The sequence below is a fragment of the Microcebus murinus genome, chromosome 5 (genome assembly GCF_040939455.1).
Source record: "Microcebus murinus isolate Inina chromosome 5, M.murinus_Inina_mat1.0, whole genome shotgun sequence".
NCBI classification, from domain to species: domain Eukaryota; kingdom Metazoa; phylum Chordata; class Mammalia; order Primates; family Cheirogaleidae; genus Microcebus; species Microcebus murinus.
Genome location: NC_134108.1, coordinates 15,743,612 through 15,760,180, shown reverse-complemented (window position 1 = coordinate 15,760,180; position 16,569 = coordinate 15,743,612). Strand labels below are relative to the sequence as shown.

The following is a 16,569-nucleotide window of genomic DNA, read 5'->3' as shown; positions in this document are numbered from 1 at the left end:
AAATAGGGCATAGAGTCACAGGATACAAAATTCAAGAGTTATAAGACAATATTCAGGGAAAAAACTCCCTCCTGTTCCTGTTTTGAGCCACCCAGTCCTCCTCCTAGATATAATCAATGCTATAAGCTTCTTGGGCTAATTGGTTTCTCTAAAAGGCCTCCACTTACCTTCGTTCAACAGGTACAGGCATGGACCAGACTTCTCCCTCAGAAGCTGGAAGTTCATGCTGTGCAGCTTTCAAGGGGGTGCTGTCTAGTTTAAAGCTCTCTAGTGTTTTCATGATATCCTTAACATGTTTAGCTTCCACATTTATTTCCTGCCAAACCTGGTTTCAAAAAAGATAAGGCTCTTTACATTTCCATAACTAATATATCACTGACAAGATTAAACGAGGGCTATTTATTAGAGATTTTAGAAACCTCCATTTTAATATCAGTAAATCACATCAAGATATTCTGTCAAAATTTTAATAATGATTCATTCACTTTTTGTTTTCAACTGCACAATTAACTCTGATAAAGAACTAAATATCCTGGCTAACTAAACCATGGTACTGTTCTTATATAAATTACATAACAAACAGATTGAAAAGTTGGCTGTAATTTTAAAGTTTGACAATAATAAAACTTTTGCAATTTTTACTTTGCTAGCTTTTATGCCATTTAACTTTAAAAATGCCAATCAGTCCCGATGACCCTGATGTGACCATTATACATTACATATAGGTATCAAAATATCACATGTACTCCCAAAACATATACAACTATTACATATCAGTACATAATTTTTAAAAAATAAATAAAATGGTAATCAGAAGCCATATATTTTATAACCGACTAAAGGATCACAACTTAGTTTGAAAAACATGGCTTTAAATGATAAAGGTCTAAATTCACATACTACCAAGGTATTTTTTAAAAAGTAGCCTTGACTCAATTTTAAAACTATGTATAGTTTTTGACTTAATTGTATTATAATACAGGGTGTTGACTCAGTTTAAAAATTATATATATGTAATATTGAAATGAAGTTGTTTAATTTTAAATTATCTTTACACAAAAGCTTAGACAACTTAAGTAAAAGTCTGTGGCCTAACAACAAAAGGTAAAGTCCTTCAGTGAAAACTTTAGATTTCTTATGATATAAAATATTTTCCCTTTCTGGTAATGTAATGGATATAATATAGGGGCAGATTTAGGAAAGAAGTTAAAGTCAAAGAGGATGTTTCTCTCAAAGAAATTAAGGACAAATATGGAACAATATTAAAAAAGCAGTTCTGTAGATCTGAGGGATAATATTCTACCTAGAAGATCAATTCAAAAAGACTATTAACTTCTTAACATTTCTCTCCTGTTGTGACATAGTTGAACCTTGCCATAAATGCAAGGTTATTTTTACAGGTCCACCCTCAACTGGACCTGTAAGTTCTACAGTTTTCACTTTGTATAAATTTGTGTTGGTACTCTGTGACTGAAATTCCTCAAATAGAATTCAAATATGACCTGCTTTACAAAGCTCTACAGGGAATATGGTACCAGTGAGATTCACATGTCATTTGCAGTTTTGACAATAGCTGAATAAAGTCAACTCTATTTTTATCAGGTAAAAATGTGATCTAAAAAAATTGTCAAAACCATTACTTTTTAAAAAATCGATTAGATTTCAACAACTAGAATAATTAAGTAGAACTCATAATCCTACTGATGGTGAAAGTGGACTATTACTAATAAATAAAGTTTAAAGTAACATTATATAAAAATCCATGTAATAAATTATATAATCTTAATGTGTAACTATATATAGCATTGACAATTTTTCTAAATCTTCTCTTCTGAGCACTTCAGCCATTAAAACATACAGCAGCCATGATTCTCACCTGTTGCCATTTCTGCTGGAGGTATGTATCTTTGACTGAGTATAGATATTTGTTCATTTGGTCAAGAACTCCCTGATAATAGACCATAGCAGAGTCATAGTTTCCCAGCAACGCATATTCACGAGCCAATTTTACATTCTCACTAATCATAAGAAGACTCATGCTCAACTGTAAGCTGGGGGGAAGAAGAGAGAGAGAAACATTTTCATGTTACATGTCTCTTAAAAATAAGTACCAAAGAGTTTTGGGTTTTTTTGTGTTTTTTTTTTTAAGGCAGAGTCTCACTCTGTTGCCTGGGCTAGAGTGCCATGGCATCAGCCTAGCTCACAGCAACCACAAACTCCTGGGCTCAAGTGATCCTCCTGCCTCAGCCTCCCTTGTAGCTGGGACTACAGGCATGCGCCACCATGCCCGGCTAATTTTTCTATATATTTTTAGTTGTTTGGCTAATTTCTTTCTGTATTTTTTAGTAGAGATGGGCTCTCACTCTTGCTCAGGCTGGTCTCAAAGAGCCTTGCTCAGGCTCAGCCTCAAAGAGTTTTCTTAATAGCGTACTTTCCAGTGTTCCCTCAAGAAGCTCACAATCACACACACCTAACTTTCCATCTCTGTACATTTGCTCCTATTTCCACTCCTTCAAAGAAACACCTTGGTTCCCACACCCAAACTCTACCTATGTGTCAAAGTCCAGCTCAGATGGCAGATTTTCCAGTATGTCCGGCCCCTGAACTCTTCAGTTCAAAACAAACTCTCCCTACTGTAAAGTCCCCTAACACTTGACTGTAATTTTCATCTCAAGGCACTTGTCTACTTTGAATTACTAAAATATGTCTTATCTCTCTTAGATTAAGTTCTATGAGAGCAGGACTTGCATCTAAAAGGTGTAAGACTGTATCCTCAGCACATGACACACAAATCTTATTAAACACCAGCAGAATGAATGCTGAATGTTAGATACACTTTTTGGAGACTGTATGGATTAGCAGAAAGCACGTGTGTTTTGAAGTGAGAAAAATCTTGGTTAGAATTGTAATTCTGCCACTTTGGTAAAGTCCCTTAACTTTATTCTAAGCCTCAGTTTTTAAATCTGTAAAATTAGGATAGTAACCACTTCCAAGAATTGCACTGTAAAAAATAAATGACTGTTTTTTAAGAGATGGGGTCTTTCTCCATTGCCCAGGCTAAAGTGCGGTGACATAATCATAGCTTATCACAGCCTCTAACTCCTGGGCCCAAGCAAACTCCTACCTTAGCCTTCCAAGTAGCTGAGACTTCGGGTGAGCACCACCACGCCCAGCTAATTTTTAAATTTTTTTTGTAGAGCTGGGGTCTCACTAGGTTGTCCAGGTTGGTCTCGAACTCCTGGCCTCAAGCAATCGTCCTGCTTCAGGCTCCCAAAGTGCTGGGATTACAGGCATAGGCTATCACACGCAGCCAATAAATGACTATTTACCTAGCATAATTCTTGGCAAAGTGTAGGTCTTTAATAAATGCTAAATACATCTTCCCTGAAACTTTCTACATAAGAGAACCTAGCCCAATCTTTGCACTTAGTAGGATATGGATATATAAATATAGATATATAGCATTAGAAGTAGGTACCTGATATTTGGTTTGTTAATGTTGACAGTGATTACTATTACTTATTAACTATAAATAGCATGAAGTTCAAGGTTGGAAAGATCTGTGTCCTTTTTAGAGGTCAATAATATGGATTAGGAATGTGGCTATGGGAATAAAACGTAGCAAATCTGAAATCCTATGGTAAAAGAACTGCCAAGATTATTTACAAATTCACTGTGTGGAGAAGATACTGAAAATGAGTGAAGTTTCAAGCCTGGGGAACTGAAAGGGTGAAAAAAATCACGAAAGATCACAGGAAAGCTGAGAAGAGATACAAGTATAAAGGAAATGAGATTTTTGACTCAGTAGGAGTCAGTGGGATATCCAAATAGGTGTATTTCATAGTATTACATAGCTAGTTTTCTAGCTGTGTCCTTTCTGACCTTCACTGCCCTGGCCAATCTTTGCTTGGCCTTGACACATAGGACAGAAAACCAGCAGTGGGAGCCCAATACCAGACAGAGACAAGCAGGGTACTTCAGGGTAAACCTAGGCCTGAATAGAGTGGGGGGAGCAGACCAAAAAATACAAGAAGAGAAAAAAATAAAGGGCCAAACTTAGATAAAAACAAAAGAAATCAAAAAGAAAACCCCTACAAACTAGAAAAGATTAATAAAACCAAAATCTGGTTATTTGAAAAATCAAGGAAAAAATCTTTGACAAGAACTGATCAAGAAGAAGAAAAGGATGCATAAATAAACAAAATACAAAGTGAAAAAGAGAAAATGACTAGGCAGATCTGAGATGAAAAAAAACAAAATTTTCTTTTTCTCTTATAAACTAAAAAAAATAACAATTTTTTTTCTTTTTGAGACAGAGTCTCACTCTTTTGCCCAGGCTAGAGTGCCGGGGCACTCAGCTCACAGCAACCTCAAATTCCTGGGCTCAAGTGACCCTACTGCCTCAGTCTCCCAAGTAGCTGGGACTACAGGCATGTGCCACCATGCCTGGCTAATTTTTCTATATATTTTTAGTTGTCCAGCTAATTTCTTTCTATTTTTTAGTAGAGACAGGGTCTCACTCTTGCTCAGTCTGGTCTCAAACTCCTGAGCTGAAACGATCCTCCCACCTCGGCCTCCCAGAGTGCTAGGATTACAGGCATGAGCCATCGCGCCCAGCCAAAAAATCACAATTTAATAAAAGACTTCCCCCTGTAAAAAGCTCCAGGCCCAGAGGGTTTTCATAGGTGAGTTTTTACCAAATGACTTTTTTTTTTTGGTAGAGAGGAGGTCTTGCTATATTGCCCCAGCTGGTCTCAAAACTCCTGGCCTCAAGCTATCCTCCTACCTTGGTTTTCCAAAGTTCTTAGATTACAGGTGTGAGCCACTGATCCACTATAGTTTTAATCAAACTGCTAAACATAAATTATTCCAATCACATAAAAGTTGATCCAGAAAACAAGAGAAAAGCTGACCAACTCTTTTTTATGAGGCTGGGACCATAACTGAGAACTGAATAAGAGCAAAACAAGGCCCATTTCATTTACAAGTATGGAAATCCTAAATAAAATGTTAGCTTACCTACAATGCATGTAAACACATACACATACACACACACAAATCAAGAAGGGTTTATCCCAGGAAAGCAAAGATGACTTAGGATAAGAAAATCTATCACTGGCCGGCACGGTGACTCCCCGGCGGCAATCCTACCTAGCACCCTGGGAGGCCAAGGCAGAGGATCCCTTGAGCTCAAGAGTTTGAGACCAGCCTGAGCAAGAGCAAGACCTAGTCTCTACTATAAATAGAAAGAAATTAGCCAAAACAACTAAAAATAGAAAAAAATTAGCTGGACACCGTGGCATGTGCCTACAGTCCCAGCTACCTGGGAGTCTGAGGCAAGAGGAACGCTTGAGCCCAGGAGTTTGAGGTTACTGTGAGCTAGGCTGATGCCACAGCACTCTAGCCCAGGCAAGAGAGTGAGACTCTGTCTCAAAAAAAAAAAAAAAATGGGAGTCTTTAGAGGGTGAAGAGGACAATGTGAGTGAAGAAACCAGATGAAGGGTAGAATAAAAACAAAAAATAAATAAATACAACAAAAGAAGGACCTTATATCTATGCATATTGCAGTGAGTCCCTAAGATGGCTCTCAAAGACTGCTACCTGGTACCCATACCCTTGAGTAATTACCTCCCCTTGAATGTGTGTTTGTAACAAATAATGGAATGACATATCTGAGATTAGACTGTGACTTCTGTCCTGCTCATTGTCTCTTGAGGGTCCACTCAAAGGAAAACCAGCTACCATGTGGTGAGCTGGCCTGTGCAGACGCTCACATGGCAAAGAAATGAGGACCCCAGGCCAACAACCAGTGAGGAACTGAATCCTGCCAATAATTAAGTAAGTGAGCTTGGAAGTGAATCCTTCCTTAGTTGAGCCTTAAAATGATTACAGCCCTGGCTGATACCTTGATTACAGTTCTGAGAAAGAATGTGAATCTGAGGCCACCAACTAAGCATGCCTAGACTCCTGACCCAAAGAAAATGTAAGATAATAAATGTCTGTTTTAAGCCACTAAATTTGTGAGTAATTTGTTATGAAGCAATACAGCTATGAAATGAGGTCTATGAGTAACTCAAGACTGGGCATCTTGGGAGGGAGGGGTCCACCAATTCCTACCATGGGAGCCAAGTGCCACTCTTAACCACTTTGGGACCGCGCTCACTGGCCGCAAAACATTGCCCACAGCCGGCACTCATAGTCAGCCCGATAGTTTGTGCTGTGCATTGACAACAAACCCATTTTGCTCTTGTATGATGAGGAAATCTTTAAAGCACTGAAAGCTTTTTTTACTTTACAGGCACCTTTACTTGTAATATAAATATCAGAATAGGTAACATACATACATGTTTTCATTACATTCATTTCATTACATTCATTCATTTCATTTCATTCATTTTTAAACTTTTTTTTTTTTTGAGACAGAGTCTCACTTGTTGCCCAGGCTAGAGTGAGTGCCATGGCGTCAGCTTAGCTCACAGCAACCTCAAACTCCTAGGCTCAAGCGATCCTCGTGCCTCAGCCTCCCAAGTAGCTGGGACTACAGGCATGTGCCACCATGCCCGGCTAATTTTTTCTATATATATTAGTTGGCCAATTAATTTCTTTCTATTTATAGTAGAGACGGGGTCTCATTCTTGCTCAGGCTAGTTTCGAACTCCTGACCTTGAGCAATCCGCCAGTCTCAGCCTCCCAGAGAGCTAGGATTACAGGCGTGAGCCACCGCGCCCAGCTCATTCATTTTTAAATGTTCACAAATTTATTTTTTATTATTATTATTTTTTTTTTTATGACAGCAGCCTGTATCTGTATACAAATTTATTTTGATAAATGAAAAATCAGAAAAGTCATATCATGGCTGTCGGCTAAAGTCGCTGTGCGTGTTCATCCGTGGCTGTCAACTACAGTCGACGCTGGTCCCGAAGTGGTTAAAAAAAAAAAGATTGGGCATCTGAGGTCCAAAAGAAAAGCAATAAGATCCCAATAAGTCCCAAGCAGTGACTCCCTGGATTCATGACCACTGATAATATCCCACCTTAAAAAAAGCTTCATGGCCAGTGACCATGTCTCTGTTATTTGCTGCTAGATCCACAGCACCTAGAACCATGTTGGCACACAGATTTCAATAAATCTTTGAATGAACGAATACTGCCAGGTTTTTGTCTTAACTACCAAGAGTTCTGTCCTTTGTCCAGTTCCTGACCCGCAGCACATCACATTCCTGGATCCTCAGCTCATCCCTACCAAACTGGGATTACAGCTTGATACCTATGTGATGACTTCTGCCCTGAAGCCATCCATGACCTATAGTGACACCTAGTTTGGGCAAGGATAGAAGAGTATAATTAGGGCCAACTGCTGAAAGTATACAGTTGATCTGGATGAGCCTGGATATCAAGCCTCTCATATATTTTCCCTCTCTCTTTTCCTTAATTAAACTCCCTCCAGATCTGTCTTCCCTTTCTCCTACTAAAAAACAAAAAAAAGTCTAAATTAATTACTTATATATAGGTGGTCCTCAATTTTTTTTTCTTTCTTTTTTTTTTTTCAATGGCCCCAATCTCATAAAAGTCACTTCGGGCCTTCTTTAAAGGTTCTGTGTTTTAAACTTCTCTTTCTAATCAGATAAATTCCTTAGGAGCCAATGAATTGACATTTTTTAACAAGCATAAAGTCAATCCAAGGCCACATTAACAAATAACCTTACAACATGACTGGCATGTAAAAAAAAACAAATAAAAAAAAAAAAAAAAAAAACAAAAACAAATAACCTGAAAAATCCTTGGTTATCAGAGAAACAATGTGTTTACAGAAAATAGTATGAAAGCACCCTCAGTTCACTAAATGTTAGACAAAGATAATTTTTCCCATTCCTTTAGTATCCTTTAAGCCTAAAACACACTTCTCAAACAAATGTCAAAACTGTAAATTTATGCAATTCTCTCAATTTTCAAAATGTATCTTTATCATTGCTAAAATTACACTGGAGGAGGACAGAAACTGAGTCTATCTAGCACAATATTTGGCAATATTTGAAGACATCGATCTATTTGGAAAAAAGCTAATAGACCAAATTTTAAGCACTATGAAATAAAAACATTACCTATTGGCTCAACATTAATAGAACATTTATAAAAATGAGATTGCCCTAAAATTCATACTCCTAGTTACACAGATTATTAAACAGAAAGATAACCATAGGCTGTGCCTGCTTTATCTCACATCAAGTCTTTCCTTTATATTATTCTAACAGAACCACCCTTTTGCTTACATGGCTTGAGTAGTTACAACTTTGCTAATGACTAAATTTATTTAAATTGAGCAAGATGCAATATGAAATTGCAAGTAACATAATCAAAATTTTTTTTTCTTTTTTTTTTTTTTTTTTTTTTGAGACAGAGTCTCGCTTTGTTGCACAGGCTAGAGTGAGTGCCGTGGCGTCAGCCTAGCTCACAGCAACCTCAAACTCCTGGGCTTAAGCAATCCTTCTGCCTCAGCCTCCCGAGTAGCTGGGACTACAGGCATGCGCCACCACGCCCGGCTAATTATATATATATATATTAGTTGGCCAATTAATTTCTTTCTATTTATAGTAGAGACGGGGTCTTGCTCTTGCTCAGGCTGGTTTCGAACTCCTGACCTCGAGCAATCCGCCCGCCTTGGCCTCCCAGAGTGCTAGGATTACAGGCTTGAGCCACCACGCCCGGCCCATAATCAAATTTTTAAAATTAAATACTAAGAACTCCATTTTACAGCAAAATTTCTAGCAAACAACATGGGATGCAGTGTAGTATCTCCACAAAGAGACTAAAAGTGTTTTTTTTTTCTCCTCTAGGATTAGGAAAAAGAAGACCAAAGAGACTGAAAAAGAAAAGGTAACAATTTGAGTTCTAAGATTCTTATTCCCTCTCTTAACAACAAATATGGGACCCTCCCTATTACACACCTAAAGAAGATACCTTACCCATTTAATTTTTGACGAAATCTTAGGCTGAGTTGCACTTATATTGCAGTTTTTACCATAACGTGCATAGGTCATTCATTCAAAAAATATTCAAGGTGCACCAACTGAGTTGGAAGGAATTGCATTAAAGACAAAAGTAAAACAGAATTAGACCTTGAAATCCTTGAATTTTATTGAAAGGGATATTACTTTATTCTAAGCTGTTTTTTCCCCCTTACTAAGAGAAGACATGCATAGAATATTATTAATATTAAAGCACAGACTTAAAAATTCAGTATTATTGTTGAAAGCCTGAAACTATCTTAAAATACTCACAAAATTTATTTCCTAAAACAAAAACTGATCATGAAACCCAATCATGCCTCTTCCTGAAGGCAGTAAACCAAGTGTGTGTGACTTTTAAGAGTGGCAATACACTGGTAAGGAATTTTCAGAATGTTCATCTCTGGGATACGAAAGAAAACATATGCCAATTTACATCACTCACTGATGATTATGAATAAGCACAATAAATGAGTGACCCGTGACCTATTACAGCATGGCATACATTTTTCTTACCTATGTAATCATCCTATAATAAATATTCAAGTATAAGAACGTTATCACTATTTTTAAAAAGCACAAAAAAAAACTGTTCAGAAAAAATATATATATAAAGTCCACTATATATGTATGTGGTAAACTTTCTTTCAGTTTACCCTAAACAAAACAAATCAGCAAATATAATAATTAAAATGTAATTTAAAAGCCATTCAAGCCATATCAATAAACACCACAAGCAAAATCTATTTAGCATATTATCAACATTGACATTATCAATGTAACAATGCTATCTTTTTTAAACAGTCAAGTAGTTAAAAAAAGAAACCCAAACCACTGTTGTAAACAGAAATCCAAAATTAATACAGTACTATTACTGTATTAATAGTACAAGATTCTGTAATCCTCAATATTTGTCAGTCTTATGATACCAGTTTCAAAATCAGGTGCAGAATCCTTGCCGACTACGCAGTATGCCTAGTACTCAATCTATAAAACATAAAACCTTCTTCAATAACAAATGCCATAAAGGAGCTTTATATAGCTTTTCATAATCTAGGAATGTTGGTAAGTCGATCATCACTGCCTTTTTTTTTAAGGCATGTTACAGGCCCCAATACAAAACAAAGAGTGCTGCTCCTATTTCTTGGTATGAGAACTCACTGATTACAAAAACCATCTCCTTTGGAAAAGAAAATAGGGCTGTATATTGAGACATTTAAGACTGTCTAAACATTACAAAACTCTTTCTTGACATCTACTACAAGTGACTATCATTGTGACTACATGTCAAAGATCTATTTGCACACATTCTAAAACATCAGTAATAGTTTTCAGCAGTAACTAAAGGTCCGATTGCAAAGAAGCAGACATACATTAGATCAAGAGAAAAGGGTGCATCACTGTGCTGTCGGAAGTTAGTAGCTAAAAGTGGCACTTCGCAGTTTAAAAAGGAAACTAGTTTTGATTAAATAAGGGCTTGAGATTAACCATTGTAAGACACTTAAGTATTCACGTTTATCTCTAACTTTGTGACCATATAATATATGTATGAAACAAATGTTTCGAGGAGTAAGTTTCTAAAAGGTATCAACTCTAAACAAAAGGGCCCTAAGCCTCCCCGAGGACACCCGGCTCTAGAATAACTGAATAAAAAACAACATTCCCAACAATATCACATCAACCTAACAAACTGTAAGAAAGTAAGGCTTACCCCAATGTCACGGCTTTCGGGGTTTTTCACGGGTGACCGTTTCGGGCCGGGGGGGGGGGGGGTAGGCGTGGACGGATTGGGGAGACTACCAGTCAAAAAAGCGAAGAACTAAAAACACATTCTCTCGGCCGGTGACTTCGATGGGATCGACAGGAGCCTCTGAAAAGGTCCTGGCCGGACAGGATTCCTCAGGCAGGGGCGACTGTCGCCTGAGCCACAGGTGTCAGCGACAACGGCAAGGATCTAAGACCTGGGCGCAGGCAGGCTTACCGCAGGATGCTCAGCGGGCCCTCACTGCAGAGCCGGCCCGGGGTTAGGGGACAACCGGGGGTCCCCAGAGCACCGCGACGGCAAACACTCACCTGTGGTGGCCCAGGCTCCTCGGGAAACCGCCCACCGCCAGGCGCAAGGGCAGGGCCGAGTGGAGCTCCTGCGAGCGAGGAAGGAGAGGCTCAGCCCAGCCCCAACCACCCCGCTTTCCGCTCACGGCCCCAGTACTGCCCTGTTAACCGTCACTAGCCCCGGCGCTGCTTCTGTCGGCCGAGAATTTCAAGGCAAACCCGCCACGGTCACTTCCGGTGCCAGGGGCAGCCTGGCGACTCCGGCGCACGCGGGGCGACGCCCCGGGAGCGAGGACGCCGGGCGGCGTGCGCGCGCCGGGCGGGACCGGCGGCGGGCGGCGGGCGGCGGGGGGCGGGGGGCGGGGTGCCCGGGCGCTGGGCCGCGCCTGCGCAGTTTCTCGCCGCCGGCTCGCGGCAGCCGCAGCGGCGGGCAGGTGTGGTGTTACCCTCGAGTAGTGCTCCGTCGCGTACCTCAGTATACTTTTAGAGTGCGTGCTCACTTCTCCTCCCATTTGATTTTCCCCACACTCCTCAGAGGTTAGGAAGTCAGAGTGTCTATTTTACAGCTGAGTGTCAAGGGTCAAGCAATTCGTTTATGACAAATCCTGTTTTAGAACCTACTACTCGGAACTCGCCGGCTGGGGTCCATGTCACGGCATAACTGGAATAAAGTAGGGAGCGGTAAACAAAGGTGTTCGGACATGCTGCTGGTGGAATTTCGTTTTCTTGATTTTTTTTGGTCATTCTTTTCATATAAACAGTCAACAAGGAAAGTTAACGATGTTTCAGGATTCAGATATGTGATTTAGACCGTGCTATTGGCCATATTTCCTCTCTTATCATTCTCCATCCTCTGCCCAAGGTGCAAAAGAGGCAGTAAAGACGGTTTCCCACTGGCTCACGCCTGTAATTCTAACACTTTGGGAGGCCTAGGTGGGAGAAGCCCTTGAGGCCAGGAGCTTGAAACCAGCTTGAGCAACATAGCAAGACCCCATCTCTGCAAGAAATTAAACAGCAATGACAAGAAAACCCACCCAAGTGTGGTGCTGCATGCCTGTAGTCCCAGCCACTGAGGTCAAGGCAGGAGGATCGCTTGAAGCCAGGAGTATAGACCAACCTGGGCAACACAGGAGATCCTGTTTGCACACAAAAATTTTTTTTTCTTTTAATTAGCCAGAGGTGATGGTGCGTGCCTGTAGTCCCAGCCACCCCAGGAGGCTGAGGTGGAAAAGATAAAGGTTGAATTCACCTAATTAGGGTGATCAATCTGTACCTCCCTGAGTTTTTGATTCCAAAAGATATGGTTTTGATAACCCAAAAATGAATGACTGAGAGTCACAATCAGTTGAGGTTTATTAAACCAGAGTTTGCGGATGCCCCTAGGAAAAGCACAAACCCCAAAAGCATGTGTGACCTGTGCTCTCCAAAGAGTGTTTTGGGAACTCAGTATTTAAGGGAGGAGGGTAGGCAGTGAGGCAAATGGTTACATTCTTGTGAGGCTCTAATTAATGCTCAGTAAATCTATGTTTTACATAAAATAAGGTGAACCTTTGCAAAAGGAGTAGAAGGAAAATTCAATTATGTAGCCCTCTCAGTGTAGGCAGAGAAGTTATTGATCTCAACCTTGTTCTGTGTCTGTGGAGATAAGCCCATATTGTCAGTATGAGACTTAACAGAACTTAGGTTTAAGAATTGACTTGGGTTGCAGACCTAAGGTTGTGATTATCATGCACTTGTTTTTATAGGGGGATATGTATCCTGAAAGGTTTTGGGGTTTACAAGGAATTTCCTTATAAGCAGTCAGTGAGGGCCGCCATCTGGAGAGGCAAAAGGCATTTCTTTTGTCGTTGTGGGAACCTGGCCTATCTATGTCATGACACAGGGCTGTGAAATCACTGCCATCTGAAAAAGGATGGCAGTGTTAATGTGACTCAGTTCCCAGGCTTAACTCTCCCTGTGGCATAATGAGTTTGGGGGTCCTAAGATTTTATTTTCCTTTAGTTTCCTAAGCTCTATTACAGTAAGGGTTCATATCCAACATAGCGAAGCTATTATTTTCTACTTAGTTAAGAATTTTATAAGACTTTAAGCCTCATGAAACATTCTATTTTTTTGACAGCTGTATATTCAGTGCCAAACACTGTCTGGTACCTAGTAGGCACTCAATAAATATTTGTTGACTGAATGAATTTCGCCTGCATTGCATGTATGTATGCATGTATGTATACATGTATTTATTTATTTAGAGATGAGGTCTTGCTCTGTCACCAAAGCTGGAGTGTAGTGGCAAGATCACAGCTTACTGCGGCCTTGAACTCCTGGACTCCAGCCATCCTCCTGCCTCAGCCTCCTGAATAACTGGATTAGAGGTAGGAGCCACTGTTCCCAGCACTCAACCTTCATCTTTTAAACGAGTGCAAAAGTATGCTAACTTATAAAGCCCATTTATAGTTTAAAAATTTGTCAAAGGGCACAAAATGAATACACATTATATGGTTCCATTTATAGGAAATTCTAGAACATGCAAAACTAATCTGTAGTAACAGCTGATCAGTGTTTGGTTGCCTGAGGGTGGATTCAGTTGGTGGGGGAGGGGAAATTGACTGCAAAGCGGCCCAAGGAAATGTTTTGTTGGGGTATTGGATATATATTCATCAAAACTCATCAAATAGTACACATGCAATCGATACTTTTTATTGTATGTAAATTATACCTCAATGAGGATGTTTTTAAAAGCAGAACGACAATGTAAGTGGCTTACATTCACTACTTCCATTTCTTTACTCGTTGTAATCAGGGAAGAATAGGTTATATTGTAATAACCCCTAAATCACAGAGGCTTCAAACAATATGACTTTTTTTTCTGGTCAACTGTATATGCTCATAGCTGAGTGGATGCAGGCACTGGGACTCTTGGCAGGGAAAAAAGAAAAAGAGATAAATTGCACAGCTTCTGCTTGGATATGACACATGCTACAATGAAATGGCCACATTTTGCTGGCCAGAGCAAGTCATGTGGTCAAGCTGGACTTCAAAGGAATGGGGGTGTTCTGTTCTACAGTGTGCCCTGAAAGAGAAACTGAATGTTTGTGTACCATCCTCAAACTACTACACTAGTTATTTCTTCTTTTACAATGTGGTTTCTATTAATAGAACCATCACCCTTTTAAAATGATTGTGTCCATACTGGAACTCAGAAATCTGAGATCTTATTTTCCTGTTGAATGGTCAGATTAAAAATTTGGCAGGATCATAGGACACATGAAGAGAAGTATGGGAAAAGAGGTAGAAAGGGGACAGGCCAGCTACAGAGTTTAAACTTTCAGTAAGCAAAAAGGAGCCACTGAAATTTTTCCAATGAAAACATAAATTATATAGCAGATAAGATTACTTAGCAGTTAAGAGTAAGAAGGTTTGGAGGAAAGAGAGAATTGGAGGACTCTTACAAGAGTTGTTGTGACCTCTGGAATTACACAGAAAGAGAATGGCCATAAGGACCATCTGTCAACATTATATATTTGTCTCTCTTGCCCCAGCAGGTAAAGTTAATTAAGTCAGATACTTTGTCCACTTGACTAGAGCAATGTCTGACATATTGTGGGCACTAATTAGATATCTGTAGATAAATAGAATAAAATCAGTTCAAAGAATTAGAGACATTTTTTTTGTCACCAAATGCCTGAAAAAGAGACAATTTTTAACATTTCACAGAGAAATCTAGAGGGTTTCTCAGGACCAGTTATTAATTTCATTCACCTGGTCAATGCATCTGACACTCCTCCTCAACATACTTTAAACATTTGAACCATCTCTTGGGGTATGGAGTGTGTATAAGACTACAAATTTCTTGCCTTTCAAGCTGTGTGTTAAAACAACAAAAAAAAAATAAGACTACAAATTTCTAACTGCAAGTAATATTTACTAGATTTTTAGATTATGTAACATAGTATCTGCAGTAACAGAATGGCTGCGACAGAACTACCATTGTACTTCACTAATCTTATACACATTCTTCCTAAATAATAGTTTCCATCACTAATCTACTACCAGACTATTGAATGCTACAGAGAAAAATCACACCACTATGAAGATTGATGCTTCACAATTTCATACCTTATAACCCACCTGAAACATATTTTTCTGCCTGTCCCAATTATGTTTCATTCTTCCCATTCATTATTTCAGACTTGCATTGCTTTCCTCAAGCCAGCTACCCAGCCCTTTCAGCAAATTACTCTGCTTTCAACTTCAAAGAAATAGAAATTCCCCCAATTTGCTCACTGTGGCAGAGACTGACTGCCATTGGCCCACCAAATACCCATTTTCCTTAATTAGAAAACCTAGTTTGATGAAAGAGGCCACCTGGTAAAGGACTACATTTCCCGGAGTCCCTTGCAGCTAGGTGTGGCCATGTATCTAATTTCTGGGCAGAAGTGTTACACAGAAATTTTAGGAAGGCAGTTGGGTGCAGTGGCTCATACCTGTAATCCAGGCAGGAGGATTGCTGGAGCCCAGGAGTTTGAGGTTGCAGCAAGCTATGATGAGGCCACTGCACTCAAACCCAGGAGTCAGAGCAATCTCTCAGGTAACCAGGTTCTATTCATTTTGTTGATCCACCATCACTAGTGTTTTCTTAATTTTCTTTTTTTTTTTTTTGTTTCAGTGAAAATGTGGAACTTAATTTTCATGTGCAACATAAATTCACTATGTACATGTTCCATCAAGTGGGAAGAGGGAAAGAGCAAGTAGTGAGCAAGGAATATCAACTTTAAGTGCATGTAGAATTTACACATATCATGTCTGCTCATATCACAATGGCCAAAACCTAGTCATGTGGCCACACCTAATTACAAGGGAATATGAGAAACATGGACTCTAGTGGGGCAGTCAAAACTCAGAAAGGCAAGGGAGTTCTATTAGTAAAAGGAACAATGGGAGGATGGATACTGGGAAACAAGAGGAGCCTTTGTCATTAGTCAACTCCTCTGGGAGCTAGGCATTCGTGAGAATCTTTTTTTTTTCCTATCACGGAACAAACTTAACCCAGGGAAACAACCCAAAGTTCCATCCAGAGTCTGAATCCAGCAAAATGTTCAGAGTCTCTGGGCAACTCTGTTACTGAAGAGAAGAAGGAAAGACCAGACACTGCGGACAATAACTGTTTATGCTTCAAACTTACATTTGGCAAACTCCCTCTTACCTTTCATATACAAAAGCAGACGTGTGTGTGAGTGTGTGACTTTGGCACAGCATAGTCACAATTTTAAGTATGCCAAATGCGGGTCCACAATGAGGCAAGGTAATCATAGGAATAATTCAACTAGTGTCAGCTGTACAATGGCCTCATGCAGGCCAAATACAAATTTATAAAGGAGTACATACAAGGAGATAAAAGGAAACATAATGATGGTAATTCTTAAAAAGAGGAAGAAAAATTTAGTATTTGTCCATCCATATAAAGTTGAGATGAGATTAAAACATCAATATGTATATTTTATCTAGTAAGAATTTGT

General features: G+C 39.4%; 1 protein-coding gene across 3 annotated transcripts in view; it reads right to left on the bottom strand.

Annotated features, from left to right (window-relative positions):
* Positions 1-11,394, bottom strand: part of KATNA1 (katanin catalytic subunit A1) — a 40,583-nt gene extending 29,189 nt beyond the window's left edge. Inside the window, exons 1-4 of one of the 3 annotated variants that reach the window (XM_012759704.2) lie at positions 11,078-11,394; positions 8,963-9,066; positions 1,877-2,051; positions 168-325 (exon numbers count right to left, since the gene is read on the bottom strand). In XM_012759704.2, the coding sequence (XP_012615158.1) occupies positions 168-325; positions 1,877-2,038 (320 nt within the window). In that variant the 5' untranslated portion in view covers positions 2,039-2,051; positions 8,963-9,066; positions 11,078-11,394. The remainder of the gene's footprint in view (positions 1-167; positions 326-1,876; positions 2,052-8,962; positions 9,067-11,077) is intronic. The other 2 variants (XM_012759703.2, XM_076002874.1) reach the window with 2 other exon arrangements.
* Between the last annotated feature and the right edge of the window lie 5,175 nt (positions 11,395-16,569).